Source organism: Chiloscyllium plagiosum, unplaced genomic scaffold (assembly GCF_037043375.1).
Source record: "Chiloscyllium plagiosum isolate Xiang-an unplaced genomic scaffold, Cpla_swu_hap1 HiC_scaffold_1, whole genome shotgun sequence".
In the NCBI taxonomy this organism is placed as follows: domain Eukaryota; kingdom Metazoa; phylum Chordata; class Chondrichthyes; order Orectolobiformes; family Hemiscylliidae; genus Chiloscyllium; species Chiloscyllium plagiosum.
Window position 1 is genome coordinate 36878665 of NW_028270139.1, and position 26750 is coordinate 36905414.

General features: G+C 40.6%; 1 protein-coding gene across 6 annotated transcripts in view; it reads right to left on the reverse strand.

Moving 5' to 3' along the window:
- wdfy3 (WD repeat and FYVE domain containing 3) overlaps positions 1 to 26750 on the reverse strand; it is a 407974-nt gene that overhangs the window by 188343 nt on the left and 192881 nt on the right. For all 6 annotated transcript variants that reach the window (XM_087985817.1, XM_043696108.2, XM_043696088.2 and 3 more), the window contains 4 exons: positions 21960 to 22178; positions 16577 to 16758; positions 9115 to 9346; positions 3455 to 3615 (listed from right to left, as the gene is read on the reverse strand). In XM_087985817.1, the coding sequence (XP_087841943.1) occupies positions 3455 to 3615; positions 9115 to 9346; positions 16577 to 16758; positions 21960 to 22178 (794 nt within the window). The remainder of the gene's footprint in view (positions 1 to 3454; positions 3616 to 9114; positions 9347 to 16576; positions 16759 to 21959; positions 22179 to 26750) is intronic.

Sequence of the window (26750 nt, forward strand, 5' to 3'; positions counted from 1 at the left end):
TAACTTCAGCATTGTCTTTATTTCAGATTTCCATTGTTGTTCCACTTCTTATAAATCTTAGTGAGTTCTCAGTTCCAATTTCTTCACTGATCTAACGTTTCTGATTTTTTCCTTATGCTAAGTGACAGTGCATATGTCTTCTCCAGCATCATTAAGAAATGGTAACAAATGCTGACCTAGCTAATGACACCCACAGCTCATGAAAAAAAATGAAAAACCATTTTGCATACCCTTTTGACAACGTAAGGGGGCGTAATTCCCCATCTTTAGAATTTAATTGAGAACCCAATCTATACTTAATATCATATTGCTCAAAAAGACACTTACTTGAAAATTTTCACCTTGCATTGGTCAGCATAAAGTGTAACAGCAACCAATTTAAGGAAAAGCTGATATATACACAGAGGAGTATGCTGATTGGTTGGTAAGTAGACTCTAACTGATAGAAGTGTTGCCATGGAGAATGCATCAACTAATGGTGATAAACAGTTAACTAACAGGTTTTTTAAAAAAAATTAAACCAGGCACTGCCCTGGGAAATGAACTAACAAATAGCTAGACCTATTTTGTTGAGTTGCAACAGAGGCAGTGCTTGGAAATGTTCGTTCCGACATGTTCCTATTGAACAGCAGAGTAGACAGAAGGGGATGAACAGCCTATTCATGTTCCTATATTTTTAAGCCTCATGGACTGCAAAGGAACAGGGTCGTGTGTAATAATCTATGCAACTTCCATTAGACTCAAGTGTGCCACACTGCAAGCCCAACAAATAATCTTAAACTGATTGGGTACAGAATTTACACTGACACTCGGGATTATCCAGCAAATGTTGTACTATTGAAAAACCACATCGAATTACAAGTTTTACAACTGAGGCCTGGTTGGTTACGGCCAGTATCTTACTTGCTATGAACGGAAGAGATAGGCTGTTTGATACAATCCACCAATCTTTGGTATGTACAACCGACATATCTGGCATCCAATCTACCGCAGATTACGAAAAGAACAAAGAAAATTTACAGCCCAGGAACAGGCCTTCAGCCCTCCAAGCCTATGCCGATCCAAATTCACTATCTGAACCTATCGCCCAATTCCTAAGGATCTGTATCCCTCTGCTCCCCATCTACTCATGCATCTGTCCAGACGCACCTTGAATCAATCTACCATGCCTGCCTCTACCACCTCTGCCGGCAATGCATTCCAGGCACCCAACTCCCTCTGTGTAAAGTACTTTCTGCGTGTATCCCCCTTAAACTTTTCACCTCTCACCTTGACCTCTCATTACAGAATCCTTCACTCTGGGAAAAAGCTTATCCCTATCCACCCTGCCTATACCCTTCATGATTTTGTAGACCTCAATCAGGTCCCCCCTCAATCTCCTTTTTTCTAATCAAAACAATCCTAATCTACTCAACCTCTCTTCATAGCTAGCACCTTCCATATCAGGCAACATCCTCAGAAACCTTCTCTGCACCCTCTCCAAAGCATCCACATCCTTTTGGTAATGTGGCGACCAGAACTGAACACCGTATTCTAAATGCGGACTAACCAAAGTCTTGTACAATTTTAAGATGACCTGCCAGCTCTTATACTCAATACTTCGTCCGATGAAGGCAAGCATACCATATGTCTTCTTGACCACTCTATCCACCTGTGCAGCAACTTTCAGAGTACAATGGACCCGAACTCCCAGATCTCTCTGCTAATCAACATTTCCCAAGGCTCTTCTGTTTACAGTATAGTTTGCTCTAAAAGTAGACCTTTCAAAATACATCACCTCACATTTGCGCGGATTGAACTCCATCTGCCACTTCTCCGCCCAACTCCCCAGTCTAACTATATTCCCCTGTATTCTTCGACAGTCCCTTTTGCTTTCTGCTACTCCACTAATCTTCGTGTCATCTGCAAACTTACTGATCAGAGCAACAGTGCCCTCTTCCAGATCATTTATGTATATCACAAACAACAGTGGCCTCAGCACTGATCCCTGTGGAACACCACTGGTCACCTTTCTCCATTTCAAGAAACTCTCTTCAATACTACTCGGTCTCCTGTTGCTCAACCAGTTCTTTATCCACCTAGCTAGAACATCCTGCACACCACGTGACTTCACTTTCTCCATTAGTTTACCACGGGGAACCTTATCAAACACATTACTAAATGTATGACATCCATAGCCCTTACTTCATCTATCAACTTGGTCACTTCCTCAAAGAAATCTATTAAGTTGGCACGATCTACCCCACACAAAACCATGTTGCCTATCACTGATAAGCCCATTCTCTTCCAAATATAAATAGATCCTTTCCCTCTGTACCTTCTCCAACAACTTCCCCACCACTGACGTCAGGCTCACTGGTCTGTAGTCATTTGGAATATCCCTACTACCCTTCTTGTACAGGGGGACAACATTAGCAACTCTCTCCAGTGTTCCAGCACTTCACTTGTGTTTAAGGATGCTACAACGATGTGTGTTAGGGCCCCAGCAATTTCTTCTCTCACCTTTCTCAGCAACCTGGGGTAGATCCCATCTGGCACTGGAGATTTGTCCACCTTAATATCCGTTAGCCTACCCAACACATTCTCCCTCCTTATGTCAACATGATCCAGAATAAACAAACTTCCATCTCAAATCTCAACATTCATCATGTCCCTTTCCTCAGTGAGCATTGGCAAAGTAATCACTGAGAATGTTACCCATTTTTCAGGTTTGATATACAACCTTCCTTCCTTATTCTTTGGCAGACCAACCCTTTTGCTAGTTACCCTCTTGCTTCTTATATATGAATAAAAGACATTGGGATTCTCCTTAATTCTGCTCACTAAAGTTATTTCATGACCCCTTTTAGCCCGCTTGATACTTCGTTTGAGATTGTTCCTACTCTCCTGATATTCCTTCAAAGCCTGTTCTGTTCTTAGCTGCCTGAACCTTATGTACGCTTCTCTTTTCCTCTTGGCTAGTTGCATAATTTCTCCTGTCACCCACGGTTCACAAATCTTGCCTTTCCTTTCAAAGGGACATGCCTATCCTGCACCATCCTCACCCTATCTTTGAAAGCCTCCCACATATCAAATGTGGACTTCCTTCAAATAGCTGTCCCCAATCTACATTTCCCAGCGCCTGCTGAATTTTGATATAATTGGCCTTGGCCCACTTTGATCGTGGTTCTAAGGGAAGGATAATGTATCTGAGTAACTGGTGATGCTAGCTGTTCCATGCTCCTACTACACAGTAGCAACATGAATGGTCTTTGACACTAACAGGACATTGACATCAAGCCAAATTAACTTTAAGCCTATAACACAAGTGCTGCATTTGAATTTAAAAGCTGGTGTAATGCCAGATCTAATTCTGTACTACCAAACAATTTTGCAAATTGAACACAAATATGTGTAAACTGAACCGTGTCTTAAGGCATAGTTTTTATTTTATGCGTTTCGTCTAAATGCTCACCTGTTTGGCTATGGTTTTGCTGTCCATCTTGTTGTAATTTTTTCTAATCCTGGCCACTGTGAGTGAAGAGGCTGAAAGTGCATACAACCCAAAAGATACTTTCTCCTCAGGAATCAGACTGATGGGAGATGGAATGACCATTTCAGATTTTGAATCCTTGCCTTTATAAAAGGAACACATTAGCAACACACTAATTAGAAAAAATATCAGTATCTATTACCTTTAAAGAAGAGAACTCTCATCAATGCCACAATCTCGCAGATGAATAACTTTCAATAATAAAAAGAAATCACAACAGTAAAGCTATTTTGCAGCATAACTACATAGTATCAATGATGCAATTATATTTACTAGCTTTAAACTCTGCCCAAGTTGTTCAATTACACGTGGTATGAATTAGAAAAATCTTTGAACTAAAACATACAGACTTTCCACAAATGACTCAAATGCAACTTTCCATCTGATATATTTTATCCTAACCCTCTTCACTTTGAAGCCATGACTCACATTAAAATTGATAGTGTAGGAGTGTTGGATAGACTGTTGGTACTTAAAGTTGACAAGGCACTGGACCCAGATGAGATGCATCTTTGATTATGAAGGAAGCAAGAATGTAAATTGTAGGGGCACTGGTCACAATCTTTCAGTTTTCCCCAAATTCAGGAGAGGTGCTAGAAGACTGAAAAACTACAAACATTGTAGCCTTGTTCAAGAAAATTTGTAAGGCTGAGCCCAGCAATTACATAGCAATCAGTTTAACTTCAGTGATAGAGAAGCTTCTATAGACAATTATTCAAGACAGAATTAATCGTTACCTGGAAAAGGGAGTTTGTTAGAAAGGGCCAGCATGGATTTTTGTTTTTCTAAATAGGGGAACAATGCTGAACTAACTTGAGAGATTTTTGAAGAGATTACAGAATGGGTCCATGCAAATGACACTCGATACAATGTATATTGACTTTCAGAGGACTTGTGAGGAAAGCTATGAGTCATGAACTGAAAGGGTCAGTCACAACATGGATACAAGATTAGTTGATAGGAAACAGAGTAGTTGCCAATAGATATTTTTCAGGATGGAGAAAGGTTTAAGGTGGATGTCTCCAAGTGTCAGTACTATGACCGTTTCTTTTCTTGATGTATATTAATGATTTATATCTTGGTGTGCAAGGGGCAATTTCAAAGGTTGTAGATGACAAAATTTGGAAGAACTGTAAACTGTTAGGAGGACATGATAGAATTCCAGAAGAGACAGACAAGTTAATGTAGTGGAAGATAGGTGGACAATGAATTCCAATGCAATGTGCAAGGTGATGCATTTTGGTAGGAAGAATGTGGAAAGACAATAAAATGAGTACAATTCTAAGGGGGTGCAAGAGCAAAGAAAACTGGGCATATACGTATGTTGATCACAAAATGGCAGGACAGGTAGAGTGTGTAGTAAGTAAAGTTTTATGAATAGGCAGTGAGTACAACAGCAAAAAGGTGCTGTTAAACTTGTATAAGACATTTGTTAGCTCTCAACTGGAGTATCATGTATAGTTATAGAGATCACAACAAAAAGGATATGAACAAATTGGAGAGGGTGAAAAAAAAAAGGAAGGCTCCAGGAATGAGAAACTTCAGTTGAGGATAGACTGAAGGTCGGGTCTGTTCTTCTCAGAGTGAAGGAGGCTAAGAGAGGAACTGATAGACATCTTCAAAATCAGGAGTGGGCTGGATAGAATAAAGAGTGAGAAACTATTCCAGCTCTTAAGAGGAACAAGAGCAAGAGGACATATATTATTCATGCATGTAGACTTTCCATAATAAAGTTTATTTAAAAAATATATTTTGAAATCACATCTCATTAATTTCTGCAATCTACAGATGTCATTGTATAACCATTTAGTTATACAATCAAAAATTAGTATATCGTAAATTCCACAGACTAAATCTCAGAAATAATCATGTGTAATGGTATGTTCAATATATAGGCATCAAGGTGCTTTTCATTAAGACTATCGCTAATCTTACAAAGTAGAATTTACATCTTTGTTTCAACTGAAAGCTATTCTAGGAACAAAACACCAATATAGTATTATTGTGCGCTTATGGTTACCTTGTGCTTTGTGCGTTAGGTTAAAAAAAACAGCAACAAAAGCAGTTCCAAACAAATTAAGCATTTCATAAAGAACAATTCTAAACCACTGAAATACATCCATTCCTTCTCAGAAAATTTTGGCTTACTGCATGTAATGCCCAACATTAGAATCCATGATCACTGTGTTTAAATACAGTATTGATATTTTATTCCCCCTGAAAATACTCGATGTAGAGTTGTAAAGATAATTGGGAGCATAGAAATTTAATAGAGCACAGGTTGAGAAAGTGGGATTCTTAAAAAGCTAAACTACCACAACAACACTCTATGCTATACCTCATAATTATAACTGAAAGGGTTACATACACTGCGTTCAGTAATGGAAATAAGATGGAGGAATAAATATGTAAAGGAATATATTTAGGAGTGAGAGACAGAGAATGATAAGCCCAGGAAATTTTACCCACCCCCCAAAAAAATTGATAAGTGGCAATGAAAGGAGTACAGGAAAGATAGATTGTATAAAGTGTGCAGGATTCCTTTCTTACCCAATATGTTTAAAAACAAAACTGATAAAAGCAGGAGCATTTCCTGATTACTACTGGAAAGTTAACTAGAAATAAATAAAGGAACACTAAAGACAGGGCAATCACAAAATATTTACATAATTAAGATAAAAGATGTGAGAAGAACAAGAACGAAATAAATAGAATGCAAATAAGCTGGTATTAAAATGACAAAATCTGAACTAGGGAACATAAACTAGCAAAAACAAAACTAAGTACCAGTACAAAAGAAATGTAAAACATTTAAAATGACAAGATTCCTGATGAAGGCTTCTACCCGAAACGTCGACTCTCCTGCTCCTCGGATGCTGCCTGACCTGCTGTGCTTTGCCAGCACCACACTCCTGGCCCCGCCAAATAACAAAAGTGCCCAGAAGGAAAAAAAACAAGAAATCAGCCAATAAATATGTACCATGCGTGAATAAAGAAAATTGGAAAAAAAAATTAAGAAAAAGGAGGCTCAGTAGTTAGCACTGCTGCCTCACAGCACCAGCCTCTATTCCAGCCACAGATGACTGTGTGGAATTCGCACATTGTTCCTGTGTCTGTGTGGGTGTCCTCCGGTGCTCCAGTTTCCTCCCACAGTCCAAACATGCGCAGGTTAGGTTGATTGGCCATGTTAAATTTCCCATAGTGTCCAGGGATGTGCAGGCTGGGTGGATGATCCATAAGAAATGTAGGATCATGGTATAGGATAGGAGGGATGGGTACAGGTAGCTTGCTGTGAGGGTCAGTGTGTTCTTGGGCCAAATGGCCAGCTTTCACACTGTAGGAATTCTATGATTCTATAAAGAAAAAGGTGTTAACCAACTACACAGGCAACCAATAAGGTATCAAGAGCATACATGAAAAGTTTAGAGGAAAACTAATTAGCAAGACATGGAGAAAATAGAATCCTAAGCTCTTAATAATTGTGTTCAAAGGAAAAGTAAAGAATGCTCCAGATCAGTAAATAACAAAACTAGTAGTTATAGGCCAATTAATGAAGAACAACATCATGGACGGCCAATGGCAAGAATCAAAAATATAAAGAGACATTTAAAATAGAAATGAAGATTATTGATAAAATAATTAAGCTTAGAGAAAGGATAAAAACTCTTCATCTGGATGGAGCAAAGCCCACACATCTTCAAATGTTGGGGAAGATATAGCATTTGCTTTAAAATTAAGCACATTTGAAATTAGCGCTAGAGAGCTATTATGATTCATACAGTTAAAATGGAGTTAGAAAAATTAATTTAAGATAAAACTAGGAGCTAAAGTAGGCCAGACTCCTAGAAGCCTGCTGCACCAATGATAAGATTATAGCTGTTCTAATCTTAGCCTCAAAAAGACTTACTTTCATTATTCCCTTGACTCTCTTATTGCTGAAAAATGTAAATATATTCAGGTTAAGATAGAAAATAACTCAGCCACCATGCTCTCACAGATAGACGGTATCAAAGATTCATGACACTCAAAAGAAATTCCTTCCCATTTGTTTCAAATTGGTAACACCTTATTCTAAAACTATAATCCTAAATCTCGATATAGGCGATTGAAGGAGATTGCCTTTTCAGGAACAATTCCATCAAGTCCCCTCAGAAACTTATGGTTCAATAAGATTACTTCTGATTCTTCTACACTCTAAAGAGCACAAATTCAACCTTCTCAACTTTCCTTACGAGACAACTTCATCCCATAAATCAACTTAGTAAACCCTCTCTGCGCTAATTCCAATGTAAGTACATCCTTTCTTAAAAGAGACCAAAACTGTACAGAGTTATGGTCTCAACAAGATGCTGCATATTTCTATCAAGACCTATCAACTTATTCCCCTTGTAACTTTTCAACTGCTCTCCTAATTGCATGACTTTGAATTCTTAACTCTGCATATTCCATGTACAAGGACACCCAGACCCCTCTGTTACTGCAGTATGCAGTCATCTCTCTTCCCTAAAGTAATATTTTGTTATGCTATTCTGCATAACTGCATATTTCCCACTTTATGCTTGATCTTATATAGACCTTACCTTTTTATTATTCTATATTTTTGATACTGCACTGAGCTGGGAAAAGGACTATTCTAAAAACCTAAGATATTGGAAAGAAGAGCCAGGATCTATTATTAAAATGAAAATCGGCCAGCAATAAGTAATTGTTTACTCTGAAGTGGTGACCAGCTTTCAATGACAAAAGCCTACTGCTTGCTAAAAACTACCTAAATGCTCCTAGATTGCTGAAGAACTCGTAAGTGTTAACAAGATACCCAGAAGGGAAGGTGGTGGCCTTTTCTCTACAATAAAAAAAAACCTAACCTTGAAGTAAGGCAGCTTACTTTCCTTCACCAGTTGTCTAAGCCTTTGCTTTTAACTAATAAGTCAGAGACATTACAATGTGGCAAACCAATTGCTCTGTGCCTTCTCCAAGCTAGTGAAAGTACTTGAAGACATAGATTGACGAATAGCATGTCACAAAAATCCAAAAGGACAACTTCAGTGAACTATTCAAGGACAATTAAACAGCCTTCCTTTTTATCACCCTCACTCATAATACCAGTTTATTTGCATGTCTATATATGTGTGCATAGGAGTGGCTTTAGACGAGGGAGGGAAATTTTAATGGTTAAAGTGGATGATTTATATTGTTCTGCAGACAGTCTTGTCATTGTTACATAACCTAGAGATGTAGGACCACACTGAATTTTGGCCCTTCCTATTTCAGATGCTTCAGTTACTTAGTTATGCCACAGGAAGACTTTTTTTAAACAATGCTGAAGAATGTTTTAGTCATAATCCATAACTGAAAAAAGTATCACCAAGGACAAGTGTTGGTACATCATGCTTAAATCAATATGACAAAAACAAAATGAGCGAGAAGGATTTTTCAACAGATATACAAAGCTGGGGTAAATCTGTTATGTGTAATAACACCAACATGTGCATTTTCTCTCAAATTAACAAACTCGTTATCTGCCAAGAACCCAATCAGCTTAATGTTAAACATTACAATTTTGCATCAAAAATATTACTTACATGGAACACACACAGCTTGGAAGCTACCAACATAGTTTGGTCCTAATTCATAAATGATAGAAACACTGGAAGCAGGTAAAACTTCCTCCAAGAAGTGTGTAGGTCCTAGACGCCATACTAACGATGAGACCTGACGCTGAGCTGGAGGTGTTCCAATGTAGCCATACACTGTGCTAACAACTGGCAGATTAGTTGACCCTGATCCACCAGGTGAACTGTGGATATAATGAAGCTGCAAAGTCAAATAAAAAGAAACAGTTATCATTGTCTCAATGTCTGCTTCACAAAGAAACATAAGTCAACCACATAAAACTTGCACTTTCTGGATGTCACAGCAAAAACTGTCAGCTCAAATTAAAAGTCAGTAGATAGATTATGCAATGTGTGTTCATTCTGCTTGCAGTTTAACAATTAATGTTGTTTGAGTAAAATCAATGTTTATAACATTACCTGGTTCTATTATTGGAATTTTGGATACTATTACACATTGAATACTATTTAGCATGAAGCATTCACCACACGAAACAGGGACACTGCCAGAAAACTAAGACTAAAGTCTGCAAATACACAATTCAGTTACATTTCTTGAATAAAACTGTCTAAAGGTCTGCAGACGACACCAAAATTGGCAGAGTTGCCGATAGTGAGGAAGGTTGTCAAAGGATACAGCGGGATATAGATAGATTGTAGATTTGGGCAGAGCAATGGCAGATGGAGCTTCATGTGGACAAATGTGAGGTGATGCATTCTGAAAGATCAATTTCAGGTGTGAAATATACATTAATTAGCAGAACCTGGGTATCCTGGTCCATAAATCCCTGAAAGGGGCAAAAAAGGTGGATAAGGTGGTCAAGAAGGCATACTGCATGCTTGCCTTCAGGGGCCAGGGCATCAAAGTTGGCAAGCTATGTTGCAACCGTATAAAAATTTAGTTAGGCCACATTTGGCATATGGCACGTAGTTCTGGCAATCAGGGAGAAAGTGAGGACTGTAGGTGCTGGACATTAGAGTCCAAGAGTGTGGTGCTGGGAAAGCACAGCCGGTCAGGCAGCATCCGAGGTGTAGGAGAGACAACGTTTTGAGCATATGCTCTTCATCAGGAATCAGGGGGAGGCCCAAGACAGTTGAGAGATAAATGGGAAGAGGGTGGGGTTGAGAAAAGATAGGTAGATGTAGGTTTGGGTAAAGGTGATAGGTCGGAGAGGAGGATGAAGCGGATGGGTGGGAAGGAAGATGGACAGGTAGGAGTGTTCAAGAGGGCAGTGCTGAGTTGCAAGGTTAGATCTGGGATAAGTTGGGGGAGGAGAAATGAGGAAACTGGTGAAATCCACACTGATCCTGTGCTATTGGAGGATCCCAAGGCAGAAGATGAGGCATTCTTCCCCCATGTATCAGGTGGCTAGAGTTTGGCAGTGGAGGCTGCCCAGGACTTGCATGTACTTGGCGGAGTGGGAGGGGGAGTTGAAGTATTCGACCATTGACAGTGGGGTTGTTCAGTGCGTGTCCCCCAGAGATGTTCTCTGAAACATTCTGCACATTGGCATCCTGTCTCCCCACTGTAGACGAGACCACAGAGAGCAGTGGATGACGTGCAAATACAGGAAAATCTCGTATGGATATAAAAGGATACTTTGGGGCCTTGGACGGAGGTGAGGGGGTGGTGCAGGCATAGGTTTTGCCCTTCTTGCGGTGGCAGGGGAAGGTGCCGGAGGTGGAGGGTGTGAATCTGACTAGGGAGTTGTGGAGGGAATGGTCCCTACGGAATGCAGATAGGCATGGGGAGGGAGATATTTCCCTTGTGGTGGGGTTTGTTTGTCGGTGGCTGAAATGGCAAAGGATGATGCATTGTATCTGAAGATTAGTGGGGTGGGGAGGAGAGATGAGGACTAGTGGGGTTCTGCCCTTGTTGCAATTGGAGGGGTGGTTCAAGTGCAGAGTTGCAGGAAGTGGAGGAGATACGCTGGAGCGCATCGCCAACCTTATGGGTGGGGAAATTGCAGTGTTTGAATAACTAGGCCATCTGGGATGTTGCATGGTGGAATTGGCCTTCCGGGAACGGATACGACGGAAGGGTGGAATTGGGATTAAGTAATAGAGTTTTTACAGGAGGTAGGGTGGGAGATGGTGTAGCCCAGGTGGCTGTGAGAGTCGGTGGGTTTGAAGTAGATAGCCGTGTTGAATCGGTCGCTGGAAGTGGAGATGGAGAGATCCAGGAAGGGGAGGTGAGTGTCTGAGATAGTCCAGGTAAACTGGAGGCCAGGGTGGAAGGTATTCGTGAAGGTGATGAACTGTTCAACCTCCTCGTAGGAGCACAAGGTGGTGCCAATATCATCATCGATGTAGCAGAGGAAAAGGTAGGGAATAGTGCCAGTGTAGCTGTGGAAGATGGACTGTTTCATGGACCCAAAGAAGAGGCAGCAATAGTTGAGGCCCATGGCTCTCCCTCTGGTCTGGAGGAAGTGGGAGGATTGAAAGGAGAAATTGTTGAGGGTGAGGACCAGTTCAGCTGATCGAATGAGTGTCAGTGGAAGGGTACTGGTTGGGTTAGCAGGAGAGGAAGAAACAGAGGGCTTGGATGCCTTTGTCATGGCGGATGATGTGTACAGGGACTAGGTGTCCATGGGGAAGATGAGGCATTGGGAGCCAGGAAAACAAAAGTCATGAAGGAGGTGGAGGACGTGGATGGCATCCTGAATGTATATGGAGAGATCCTGGACCAAAGGGGACAGGATGGTGTCAAGGTATACAGAGATAAGGTTGGTGGGGCAGGAGCAGGCTGAGATGATGGGTCGACGGGGGCAGTCAGGTTTGTGAATTTTGGGTGGGGGGTACAATCAAGTGGTGCAGGGTTCCAAGACTATGGGGTTGGAGGCTGTTGGTGGGAGATCCCCTGAAGTGATGAGATTGTGGATGGTTTGGTGATGGGGGGTGAGGTCATGGTTGAGGGGGCAGGAGGAGGTGGTGTCTGAGAGTTTGCTTCAGTGGTGTAGAGGATGCTGTGCCAAACTACCTCGTGACAATATTGTCTGCTAGTTTGATAATGAGTTTGGGGTTGGAACGTAGGGCTGCGCGTTGCGTGGGGGAGAGGTTAGAGTGGGGGAGAGGTTAGAGTGGGGGAGAGGTTAGAGTGGGGGAGAGGTTAGAGTGGGGGAGAGGTTAGAGTGGGGGAGAGGTTAGAGTGGGGGAGAGGTTAGAGTGGGGGAGAGGTTAGAGTGGACAGATTGAGGCGGTCAATGAAATGATAGCAGTTGGAGGTGAAGAGATAGAGGGCGGATAACAGACTGCACAGGGTCCAGGTGGATGGGGTGTGTTGGAGGCAGGAGAAGGGGTCCTCAGAGGGTGGGCGGGAGTCCTGATGGAAGATGCAAAGATGCCCCTTTGAATCCTCCCACTTCCTCCAGACCAAAGGGGTAGCAATGAGCACCTGCTTGGGGCCCAGCTATGCCTGCTTCTTCATCGGGTACGTGGACCAGTCCGTCTTCTGCAGCTACACTGGCACCATTCCCCACTGTATCAACGCCACCTCGTGCTCCCAGGAGGAGGTTGAACCTTTACCTTCACAAGCATCTTCCACTCCAATCTCAAGTTCATCAGGACCATCTTGGATACTTCCCTCCCATTCCTGGACCTCTCCATCTCCATTTCCAGTGACCGACTCAACACTTATATCTACTTCAAACCCACCTACTCCCACAACTACCTGACCTATACCTCCTCCCATCCTGCATCCTGTAAAAACGCTATCCCTTATTCCCAATTCCTCCGTCTCCATCGCATCTGCTCCCAGGAGGACCAATTCCACCACAGAACATCCCAGATGGCCTCCTTCTTCAAAGTCCACAACTTCCCGTCCCATATGGTCGATGATGCTCTCCCGTGCATCTCCTCCACTTTTCGCACCTCTTCCCTTGAACACCACCCCTCCAATCGCAACAACGACAAAAATCGTCTGGTCCTCACTTTCCACACCACCCACCTCTGGATACAACACATCATCCTCCGCCAATTCCGCCTCCTACAAACAGGATCCACCATTAGAAATATAGTTCTCTCCCCACCCCCATCTGCATTCTGTAGAGACCATTCCCTCCACAACTCCCTTGTCAAGTCCACCCCCCACACCAACCCACCCTCCACTCCCGGCACCTTTCCCCTGCCACCACAAGTAGTGCAAAACCTGAGCCCACACCTATCCCTTACTGCCATCCAAGGGCCCAAAGGATCCTTCCACATCTGACAGAGATGTACCTGCACTTCCACACACGTCATCCACTGTGTCCATTGCTGTCTATGTGGTCTCCTCTACACTGGGGAGATCGGACGCCAACTTGCAGAACATTTCAAAGTACATCTCTGGGACACGCACTGAACAACCCCACCGTCCTGTGGCTGAACACTTTTACCCTGCCTTCTACTCTGCCAAGAACATGCAAGTCCTTGGGACTCCTCCACTGCCAAACTTTAGCCACCTAACGTGTGGCGGAAGAACAGCTCATCTTCTGCATGGGACCCTCCAACCACACAACATCAATGGGATTTCACCAGTTGCCCCACTCCACCACTGCCCACTTCACCACATACCCCTCCTCACCAATCTTATTCCAGATCCAACTTCCCAACTCGACTCAGACTTCAAACTGTCTATCTTCCTTCCCGCCTATCTGTTCCACCCTCCTCTCGACCTATCACCACCCCCACCTTCATCTACCTATTGCATTCCCAGCTACCTTCCCCTCAGCCCCACCCCATTCAGCTCTCAGCCCCCTTAGGCCATCCCCTCCTTCCTGAAGAGCCTATGCTCGAAAAGTCAACTCTCCTGCTCCTCGGGTATTGCCTAACCTGCTGTACATTTCCAGCACCGCACTCTTTGACCAAGTGCTGGCCGTAACACTACCGGAAGAATGTGGATGTTTTAGAGTGGGTGCAGAGTAGGTTTACCAGGATACTGTCTGGTCTAGAAGGTTTTAGGTATGAAGAGAGATTGGATAAACTGGATTGTTGGGGTGATCTAATAGAGATCTACAAAATCCAGAGAGACGTAGATGGAGTGAATAGTCAGAGGCTTTTTCCCCAGGGTGGAAAGGTCAACTACAAGATGGCACAGATTCAAGGTGAGAGGGGGATAGTTTAGGGGAGAAGTATGGGGAATATTTCTCACAAAAGCTGGTGGGGCCTGGAATGCACTACCAACGAAGGTGGTGGAAGCAGACATGTTAGCACCATTTGAGGTGCATCAAGATAGACACGTGAATGGAAGGTGAACAGAGGGATAGAAACAGCGTACGGACAATAAGCAGCGAGTCTAAATTACGACTAAGAATCGGCAGAGGCTCGGTGGTCCGAAGAGTCTGTGTTCCTATGCTGTAATGTCCTTTTTTGGTTCCAAATGCTGGCATTACTAATTCAGTTATTGCATAGTTTTTTATAACTGACATTTATGATTAATCCATAACTACTACACTCTACCACAATTTCTTGGTTTTAGTTTTTTTTGAGGGAAGGAGAAAATACTTTGCCAATATTGGGGTGCCACGGGTGGCTCAGCAGTTAGCATTCCTGCCTTGCAGCGCCAGGGACCCACGTTAGATTCCAGCCTCTCTCAATTGTCTGTCTGGAGTCTGCACATTCTCCCCTTGTTTGCATGGGTTTCCTCCGGATGCTCTGGTTTCCTCCCACTGTCCAAAGATATGCAGGTTAGGTGAATTGACCATGCTAAATTGTCCGTAGTGCTTACGGATGAGTAGATTAGGTGCCTTATTCAGGGGTAAACAGAGTAATAGGGTAGGGGAATGAGTCTGGGTGGGTGACTGTTCGGGTGGTCGGTGTGGACTTGTTGGGTCGATGGGCCTGTTTCCACACTGTAGGGATTCTATGATTTCAAAGAAATAATTTGCATCCTTTCCATATAGAAATTGACACTAGTTTCATTCAGATTGTTAATGTTGAGTTCAAACATGCTGACATCATTACTGGGTACTCTGCTCCTTTGTGATTTCTTAGATTGCTACTCCAGCTAGCCAAAGAAGGCTGTCTTTGTTTGAAAACAAAAAGTTGGTGACTGAAAAAGTAATTAAGTAGAGAAACGTACTATGACCAATTAAAATTTAAATGCTGGAAATTTTAAGGGGTGGATTGTCTTAAAATTCAAGAAACTATGAAATTTAATTAAATTAAATTAAAATATATTATATTTAAATGTTTACTTGATTGTCAAATTAGTTGTTGTAAAAATGATAATTACCTAATTAATTTGCTTGGAATAAATGCTATACTATTAGCTGTGTTTTACACTGGAATGCATCACATTGCTACGGTCAATTTCTAGTTTAAAAGACAACATAACTTTATTGAACTATAAAATCATGGTATTTTCTTTAGTTCATTATTTTGGAATGTATAAACTTTCCTGGAGAATCCATAAAAGTGATCTGAACAAACTAAATCAATTGAAAAAAAAAATAATTGAACAAATTGTCCAGAAAATGTTTTCAATACATTAACAGGCCCAAGTACATGCCCTTAGAAACTTGGTAGTCTTAGCAATTCTGCATGGATTTTCTTTTGCTGCCATTAAAAGCCCATGTTACAAGCTTTCTCCATATTGTATGGTAAACAATACTATATGTATTTTTATCTCCTAGTCATTAGATAATCATTTAGGACTGTTTTTATTAAAGTACTTACTAAAAACAAATAGTTCCTCTGGGAATTGGCATCTACTGATCAATCAATTGGCTTTCACTATTTGATTAGCTAAAAATTATACTTGGACAGGAACAAACATCACCTAGAGGGAGAACTGTGAAGTCAAAAATAATGATAAACTGTCAGAGAAAAATCTTGTTGGAAGGAACCTCATCACTGATGCTCTGTACAAGCAGTGTATATTATCTACAACAGACATGGCAGAAATTCACCAAATTCACCTCAGACAGCACCTTCTAAACCCATGACCACATCCATTTAGAAGGACAAAGGTAGCAGATACATGGAAACACCACCTGCAAGTTCCCCTCTAAGTAACCCACTTTTCCTTCACTGCCGCTAAGTCTAAATTGTGGAATTCATTCCCCAACAGCATTTGTGGTCAAGCTACAGCACATGGACTGCAGTTCCAGCAAGCAGTTTCAATCACCTTTCATCATCTTCTCAAAGGCCCCTAAGGACTGACAATTAATGCAGGCCAGCCAGTGACACCCATGTCCGTGAGTGAAGTTTGGAAAAAATTGCATTCCTTGAACAATACAAAGACCTAAGTGATTCGGCAGTGATGGATCATTTTTATTATACCAAGGTGGATAGAGTCACTGGACTTGTGATGTCATTTTAAAGAGAACACAAACTGACCTGCAGCAGCAGAAAGTTATCTGAAACAAAAATTATTTGGTAAAAGTAGTATTCCTGCATTCCAAATGATTTTACAGTTGCAACTTTCGACATGGGTTCTCTCAAAGTGTCATACCTTTACTGTGTTAACATGCTGACCGTCCACATACAAGGTAGCAGTGCTGTTCTTTAACATTCCTTTACTCATCACAAGTACCAGGTGATGCCACTGTCCCTCATTAATCAGATCACTGCAGCGAAATCGGGCACAGCAGGGAAGAATTTCATAAAAGGATGACTCTTCACTGAAGTCATCAACTAAAAAGAGAACAACAATTAAACCCTTGTTTGACAGGATGACATCACACTGCACTGCTCAATTTCATAACTGCTATATCTTTTAGCCACAATACTCCACATGCTACAATTAGTAATAATACAATGCCTTTAATGCAGCAGAATATTGTTTTACAAAGACTTCAGGCAAAAGTTTAGTGACGGTGGGAAGACTAATCACCAATTTGAAAGAAAAGTAGTTGCTGGCTACCGGGGGGTTGTGAAGCCCACCCCAAAGGCACTGCATGCTTCAAGTAGGAGAAATTAGTGCAAAATAACATGTTTTGCCCACTGGAACTGCCTGGACACAGCTAACCTGGTGGCATTACATGGGGTGGATTTAAAAGTGTAGATTGGAAGGAAGGAAGAGGTGGAGGACAGTCAAGTAAGGAGGGGTATGTGCCTGGTGCACAAAGAGCACCTTCCAAAGTCAGTACCCTTCTTACCACTCTTCCAAATATATTTTTTTGGAAAAACTGGGCGTCCACTCCCATCCAACAGCTCACACCAATTGCATAAGCACATGGACAGATAATACTGGGATTAATTGGACTGCTAACAAACTCAATAGACTGTTAACTCCTTACTTAAATATGATAGGTTGCTGATTTCATTGTCTATCCACCTCCATAATTCAACAATTAGCTAGGCACTGCATAGCCTGAGCATTCACCCTAAAATACATGTTGCACTTCTCTCAATGAAAACACTTCCAGCAATAGCATGTTAAATAAATCCCATTAGAAAACAAAATATTAAACTGAGTCACTCAAGTAGTTTTAGGTCAGGAAGTTGGTTAGCTCAGTTGGATTAATGCCAACAGCATGGGTTCAATATCTTCACCAGCTGATGTTACCTTGAAGGATTTTGCTTCTCAACCTCTAACCTCGCCTAAGGCGTGGTGACCTCAGGTTAAACTACCACCAGTCATACCACCCTCATCAGCACCTTGTACAGTATTAGTAACTAGCTTTGTGTTTCATAGACACATATGGGGCAACACGAAGGTTCAGTGGTTAGCACCGCTGCCTCACAGCGCTGGCGATAGAGTTATACATTTTCCGTGTGTCTGCGTGGTTTTCGAAACAGGTACTCCTGTTTCATCCCTTAGTCCAAAGATATGCAGGATAGGTGGATTGGCCATGCTAAATGGCCCACAGTGTCCAGGGATGTGTAAGTTAGGTGGATTACTCATGGAAAAGCAGGGTCACAAGGATAGGGTTTGGATGGATGCTGTTCGGAGGATTGGTGTGGACTCGATGGGCCAAATGGACTGCTTCCACACTGTAGGGATTCTATGAAGTACTCCCAAATCCCTTTATATGTTCTAGCTTTCTGCAGGTTTTCTCCAGTTCAATAAAATTTTGTTCTCCCTTCCAAAAATGAACAATTTCACATTTTCCCCATGTTGTACTCCAATTGCTAACTGTTTGCTTGCTTACTTAATCTATCAACAAACTGCTTGCCACCTCCTCACAACTTACCTTTCCACCTATTTTTGAGCCATCTGCAAATTTGGCTACGATAGGTAAAGCAGAGTACTGCCAACATACATCTGAAAAACCAATGACGTTGTCAGTTTACAGATGAGAAATAAGAAGTGGCCAAAAATACATGTTTTGTGTCACCAGAGCTAACTGTTTGGGCCTGTGCAAAGAAACCAATGATGCAGATTCTCTGGTTATGACTAAACAAGATGAGAATGGACCCAGCAAATCACAGCCTCACATGATGGTGATGTCGATGTAGAGGAAGATGATATCATCAATTGCTTCAAAACTTGCAGTTTGAAAGAAATCAGGTGATGTAGTCATCTTTGTCACAGTCACATGGAATGCCTTTTGTGATTTGATAAGAGCTGTGGGATATAGGCCTGATGCAGAGATTTAGACCTGGACTGCCAGGAATGGAGAACTTGGATTTGGAAGGCAACATGTTTGTAGAAATTTGGAAGAAAAGGAATATTAGAGAACAATGATGAGAAACCTGAAGCAGAAACCTGAAATCAACAATGGTAGCTAAAATACTTTGTAGCTTGTGATAACGTTTTCAAGTCCAATTATTTTATGATAGATGTAAATTTGTGAAACGATGTTAAGATCAATTACAATTGTTCCATTTCTAAAACAGCTACATTTTCCTCAGCAACAACTCGCCTTTACGTATATCCTCTAAGATAGAAAACAGCCCAATATGCTTTGGAAGTAAAATGAAACTAAAATTCATACCAACGTAGATGGGGAAATACTAGATGGTGACCAAAATGCTGGTCAAAGAGATGGTTTTTAAAGGAAGAGCAGGATAATTAAAAATGATTATTACAGCATGTCTGAAATACATCTTCTCAACGGCATTAAAAGATAGGCACAAATGCTGACCTTGTTACAGTATTCATATCCAATAAAATATTTTTTCAAATAATGCACTACTGCACCATGAGTCAGGAAGGAAATGATGAATTTCAAAACTTAAGGAAGAATTAGTATTAAGAACTCTCATGAAGGATTTTATTTTAAAAAGCAATGTCTGCACCCATGAACAACCTACCGATTAACATTCTCAGTTGCATACATTTATGAGATATGGCTTTGACAAGCATCTGATGTTAGTGTGTAAATAAATTTTAGCAGTCTGAATAATTTTCCTTGAATTTTATCTTCTTCTTACTTTTCCCAATCAAAGAACACCAAAACAAACACCAGAATGTTACCTGAAGCCTCCAAAGGCTACCATTACAGGGGATAATTGCAAAGTATAGTTTTATTCACTGGAATAAAGCAGGTCAAGGTAATTTAATTGAAGTTTTTTGGATTTTAAAAATAAATTGATTGACTGGATAGGGAGAAACACTTTATGATGATACAGCTTAGGGCAACGAGATATCTTTAAAATCAAAGCCTGGGCAGTAAGTTTAAGTGGTCCATTTTAAGGTGTACTGCAAGCAAAGTGTGGTAGTAGAGTAGAATTCTGACCAAATAGAACAATTGTTATTTTTTCACGTCGTCTATAGTCAAGTCAGAAGCAAAATATTTATTCTTCTGCCATTTCCTCACTATGATAAACTCTCAATTCTTACAATTCTCGACCATTAATTCATTTTTTACGAACTTCTTTTTGCCTTTTTCGATATTTGTAGAAACACTTGCTATCTGTTTCTATATTTCTAGCTAGCCTCCTCTCACATTATTTTCTTTCTCCTGATTAATCTTTGTCAGTCATTCTGTGGTGGTTTATATTCTGACCAGCTTTGCACAATATTGGTGTTTTTAAATTAAGTTTAATTACTTCCTTAATTTCTTCAGTTACTCTTTGGTGGTATGTCCTCACTCATTTTGTGAGTGAGTTAGAATTTACTCATGTTGAGTATTCTAAAATATATCCTTAGATGAATACCTCTGCTTCTCTATGATTTCTCTGAGCCAAATACCTGTTTGCCCACATGGTTTCCCTTACTGAAGTTTAAAACACTACTCTTGGACCCACTCTTCACCCTCTCAAATGGAATATAAAATTCAATCAATTTGTGGTCACTACAATTTGGAACTGCTTTTATTTAAAGATGATTAGTTGATCCTGTCTCATTACACAATACTGGGTCTAACATAACTTTCTCTTTGGTGTCATTGCAGCACAGTGGTAATATTCCCACCTCTGAGCCACAGGACCTGGGTTCAAATCTCACCTGCTTTAGAACTGTGTTGTAACATCTCTGAACCGGCTGTTCAGAAATTATTTAAAATATCTATAACCTGCTCTCTAGTTGGTTCATGCTGTTCTAAGAAATTTAAAAGCATTTTATGAATTTCTCATTCAGACTAAAACTGCCAATCTGATATTTTCAGTTTGTCTGTCAATTAAAATCACCCATGATAAAGGGAATGCAGACCTTTTGTCACTAGTACTCAACATTTCTCTTTGCGTAGTTCACCCTCCAATGTGATTACTGTTAGCAGACCTGTAGACCACCCCAACAATTGAGTTCCTTTCCCCACTAATTCCATTTCCACCCAATTCGATTTTACATCCTATCTCCTGAACCAAGATTATCACTTAACAACGATCTAACTTACTATTATTCTTGAATACTGAATACTTAAGGGTCAATCTTTGTCATCCTGCAGATATGTCCCTATAATACTATCAGATCATATTTACTTCAGTTTGTACTGTTAATTTGTTTACTTTGTTGGAATGCTACATGTACACAGATATAGAAGCACTAGCTTTGCCTTTCTGTTACCCTTGTAACATTTAGTCTTGACTGTTAGTCCATCCTTAGGTTTTTCTCTCTTTATCTTTTCATACCAGTTGCTGACCTTCATTTTCCATATTCCTATTCGGCTCTCCTGTTTTATCTGTACTCCTTGATTTGTTGCATCTACCCAAACTTAATTTGCTACTGCTACTTAAGTTTAATTCCTCACCCACCTTCTTTAATTTGAAGCCCTCTCTACATCCCTAGTTACACAGCTTGCTGAAACACCTATCCCAGCACAGATCACGCATAGATGATTTCAAGAGTACAGATTCCACTTTCCCGAATTCTGATGCCAGTGCCGGACAGAACTGAACCCATTTCCCCCCAAATTGTTCTTTGAGCCATGTGTTCATTTGTCCAATCTTATCTGCTCTATGTCAATTTGTCCATGGGTCAAGTAATAATCTAGAGATGATTACATTGATGTTCCTTCATAATTTAGCACTTAGCTTTTCATGCTCCTTCTGTCACTGATATGATATGGACCACAATACGTGGATCCTCCTACTGCAAGTTCTTCCCAAACCCCAAGCAGATATCCCAAACCCTATTGCTGGCCAGACAAGGGCAGCTACCTGAGCACTCACATTTTGCAGCATACAGATGAATTTTCACAAAGTGCTGAAATTGAAATATTATCTAAGTCTCACAAATAACTATTGCAAAATAGTTAATAGGGAATAAATTTCTCTGCATTGGAGACAACTTTATAAGATAACTTTAACACATCAGTTGGATTGCCGTTTTTCAGTAAAATACTGCTCAATATGAAGACAGACATTTTCCACAGTATTAGCTTCAATTTCAGGAACATACATTTGTCTTCACATTTGAGTAATACAATCAATGTCAGTTTTTAAATTCCTGCATTTCAAAACTAATACTATCCAAACATGTTCAACAGCATTTTTATATATCTACTCACCATAATTTTGCAGCAACTCCTCCTTCGTTGAAACCAGCAGGGACTTGTCTTTCCCAGAAAATACAACAGCAACACAAATGAAATGCTGGTCAGATGAGTTTGATCTTCGAACGAGGGTAAGAAGCCGAACCGGATGATTGTTCAGAGGAGTACTAAGTCTCTCAATGCAAAACCAAGTTGAATAAGTAAGCCCAGAAGGTGGTGGAAAGAATCGTTCACCTAAAAGAAATTGTAATATTTTAGATTATACCTATGTAAATTGTCATATTTGCACAACAACCACAAATAGAAACCTGGTTTTCTGTTCAGATACACATTATAATATACAATATTAAGTCAAGCTTAATGCATTACATGTGCACATTTTACTGATATGCAGGCACTTCTAAAACAGATGTAATTTGGTAAAAACATAGGAGTGCTCCTGTGTCTAGGCCAGAAAGTTAGAGTTCAACTCCCACCTGCCCCAGGGGTGGGTCATAACATGTCAGAACAGGTTGATAAAAATAACTGAAAGTCCAGTGATGTTGATGCTCTACTGGAGTGAAGCAAGGCAAAATCACTGCCTAACAACTTTCACCAACAGAAATTCCACTTCAAATGCTGGGGTCAGAGGGAATCATTCAAGTAATAGGGGTAGTCTATGCTGTCTCAAAGATGCCTGTCAGATAATGTCAATGGAAGCCAAGAGCAAGAATGCATGGGCTCTAACCAAGGAGAGATTAAACAGTAAAACAAGTTTCCAAGATAGCTTCCAATTCTTGTTAGGCTGTAAGAGTACCCCTTGATAAATGATCTTCAAAGTAAGCCTATCCCCAATAGGTTTGCTCTGTTGGATATTTCAGTAGATACAAAATTCAGTCATGCTTGCTCTCAGCAGATACTGACCTTGTCTGTTTAATCAGGAGGTGCGTCTGATAGAATTTTCAGGAAGTGTTCACAGAGTTCTGACTGTGGGTATGTGTAAGGACAGAATCGCCTAGCCTGGCACTTTTAGACAGAAACTAGGTGGATCTTGAGTTTGTACCAATACCACAACTCCACTGCAATGCCAACTACAAAATACTGTTTCAACATATATGCTGGAAATGGTGGATAATATTAACTACCTAACATGGAGCCTGCCAGTTGTGGAAAACACTATCTGTACTATGCGTGACCAGCCATCTAATGCATCCACATGATTAACAAGGTCATGTTGTGGATTCAAAATTAAATGTAACAATAAGAAGATATTTTAAAACGTGATCTGTTAATAAGCATGATTTGTACGCTTTGGCAGGAAATTAGTATGGGGAGTTAGAAATAATAGACTAAGATTTAGACCCTTTATTTTTATACTTTCCCTCAAGGGGTGAAGGAAGAGTATTTGATGGATACTGTAGTTGACCTGCAGATCCCTGTAATTCAGCAATTCAGAAGGCAATTATACTGCAATCCAATCACAGTCTCCAAATTCTCCAATCCAATCACAGATCTAAGTGAAGCTGATTCATGATGGCTAAACCAACTGAGATAGACTCATTAAACAATCAAGTATTAGCTCTGAATTATTTTAGTTCAGTTCCAACCACATTTTAAAATACCAAAGACAAGATAGTTGGACCCTGTTCACAATATTTCTGTTGATTTATTCAAGTGTTTTTCTAACTTCCACTTTTGATATTTTAAACGACAGTAAAACCATTACTCTTTCTCACCCGAGCTGTTGATAACAAGTATACAAATTAGCAGCTGGAGGTCATTTGGTTCCTTGCACCTCCTCTGCTACTTTCCTGCCAAATCTTTGTCCTTCACATCCCTTTGACTTCCTAGTCAGTCAAGAATTATGCATAAAATTAATGAGATGCAGTCAGGTAAGATAGGAAGGAACTTTTCCCACGATAGAGGTATCAATGACCAGCAGCATAGATTTAAGTTAAGGGACAGGAGGTTCATACGGGTTGTGAAGAAGAATTCTTTCATTGAACGTCATGAAAATCTGGAACTCACCTCCTGCAAGGGTGATAAAGGCCAAAACCCTCGTGACATTTAACTTGTATATAAATTTATGAGCAGAATGGTGGCTCAGTGGTAGCACTGCTACCTCTCAGTGCTATGAACCCAGGTTCAATTCCATCCACAGGTGACTGTGTGGAGTTTGCATATTCTCCACACGTCTGTGTGGGTTTCCTCCAGACACTCCGGTTTCTTCCCACTGTCCAAAGATGTGCAGATTAGAGGGATTAGCCATGTTAAGTTGCTCACAGTGTCCAGATATCTGCAGGCTAGGTGGATTAGCCATCAGAAATGTAGGGTTACAGGGATAGCATAGTGAGGTAGGTCTGGATGTGATGCCCTTTGGAGAGTCAACGTGGACTCAATGGCTGAATGGCCTGCTTCCACTATAGAGATTCTTTGATTCTTTGAAATGTTTTCACAACTTACTTATGCTCTATTCACAACGTTTTTCTTACATAACTTTACATCATCAGTAAATTTAGCAAACATATATTCAGTTTCTTTTATCCAAGCCATTAATATGGATTGAAATAAATGAGGCACCATCTGATCTCTGTGGCGCTCCACTCGTTACATCTTACAACCTATAAATGACACATTTATGTCTACTGTTTCCTGTTGGCTAGTCAATCCTCTAATATGTCACCGCTATACCACAAACCTTTATTTTGTGCAATAACCTTAGATGTAGTACCTTGTCAAATGTCTCCAGGGATGTCAAGTACTCATTACTATTAAACAAAAATATAGTCTCTGGACCCAAAATGTTAACTCCGCTTTCTCTCCAAGATACTGCCAGAGCGGCTGACCTTTTCCAGCAATTTCTAGTTTTGTTACTCACTATTGTTATTTCTTCAAAGTAAGTTGACTAAACACAAATTCCCTTTCACAAATCCATGCTGCCTTTATTGGATTCTCTTGAGAGTTTTACAATCATTGAATCTACCATCTCAGCAGTCACTGTTCTTAACACTGTGGGAGGAACTCCATCAGGACCTGGACATTCATCAGCCTTTAGTTCAAATAATTTTCCCAGACTACCCTTTGTCCCAGTGAATGTAATTATTTTAAGAATCTTATCCATTTCAATCTTGATTTATAATTATTTCCAGGGTGCTATTTACAGGCACAAAATATTTGTTCACTTGATCTACCATTTCCTTATTTTCCCATATTAAATAAACCAGACTCTCACTCTGCAGGGCGAACACACTTTGATTCACTGTTCCCCTTTTAAGTATCTGCAGAATCTCTCAATATCTTATCTATTTCCATATTTTCAGCCAGCATTCTCTCAGACTCTAAATTCTCTTGTAATTTTTTAGGGCATTCTTTGCTGTTACTTATATTCTGTTCAATATTCTGGGTGCATTTTTAAGGTGGGGGGGAAGATTTAAAAAAGACATGAGGAGCAAATTCTTTTTTAAAAAAAACACAGAAGGTGGTTTGCATGTGGAATGAACATTTGAGGAAATGGTGGATGTGGGTGAATTACAACATTTAAAAGACATTTGGTTAAATACATAAATAGCAAAGGTTTGGAGGGTTATGGGCCAGCAGTAAGCGGGTGTGACTAGTTTAGTTTGGGTTATGTTAGTCATGGACTGGTTAGTCCAAAGGGTCTGTTTCTGTGCTGTATGACTCTATTTACTAATCTTCACAGAATAGTTGTATGGTTTTAAGCATAGTTTTCCCTTTGTACCTCAAGTCTGAGGAAACAGACTTGAAAGATATGGCGGATAACTGATTAAGTCCAGATGCTAAATCTGGTTGCTTCACAAAATACTATTCAGTCCTGCTCTCATCTGCTAAACCTGCTCACTTTTCCAAGATCATCCTGAAAATGCAAAGATAACACTAACAGGTTATTTGTGTTTTTGAAAGCCATCTCAAATCCCTCTCTCCGTCCCTTTCTCCCTCGCTTCTGACAACTGCAATGACCTCATGGACTTCTCTGTCATAAACATCAACTCAATCTGATGAGCTGTATCTGCCAAGTCATTTCCTTCCATTAGCTCATCTGGTCAAACGTCCTTTCATGCTCCTCTCCTTTCACTTATGTTCTCCCCATTGCAGCCCTGAAATAAGCTAATTCTCTAAACTATTCCCTTTCTATGGGTTTTCCCTTTCTCCTTTAAATCTGCCATGGAAAGGCATTGCAAAGTGATTTCTTTCTGCTCCATCATTATCTCTTGTTGACCCCCAAGGATCAATCGACGTTTCGGGCATAAGCCCTTCTTCAGGGCCAGGTTTCGGGCATAAGCCCTTCTTCCTGAAGAAGGGCTTATGCCCGAAACGTCGATTCTACTGTTCCTTTGATGCTGCCCGACCTGCTGCGCTTTTCCAGCAACACATTTTTAAGCTCTGATCTCCAGCATCTGCAGTCCTCACTTTTCCCCAAGGATCAATCCTTGGCTTTCTCCTAATTACATGCTGGAACTCAGCTACATCACCCAATGACATAGGTTTCACTTTTGCATGTACATTGATGACATTTAGTCTCACCCTCACCATGCACCTCTCATGACTCCTCCACTGTTGCTAAATGAGGTTTTATGACATCCAGTATTGGATGAACAGAATTATCCTCCAATTTCCTTCCAAGTATTGAAAACTGAAGCACCAGACTCCATCCTTCTCTCCCTCAACAGTCTGAGATAATCCAAATTGTTTGCAACTGTGATGTCACATTTGATCATGAGATGAACTTTAGATCTCATACTTGTGCCATCTCTATTACAGTGCCTGACTACACCTTGTTCCATTTCATGTTCCATTGAAACAGTCATT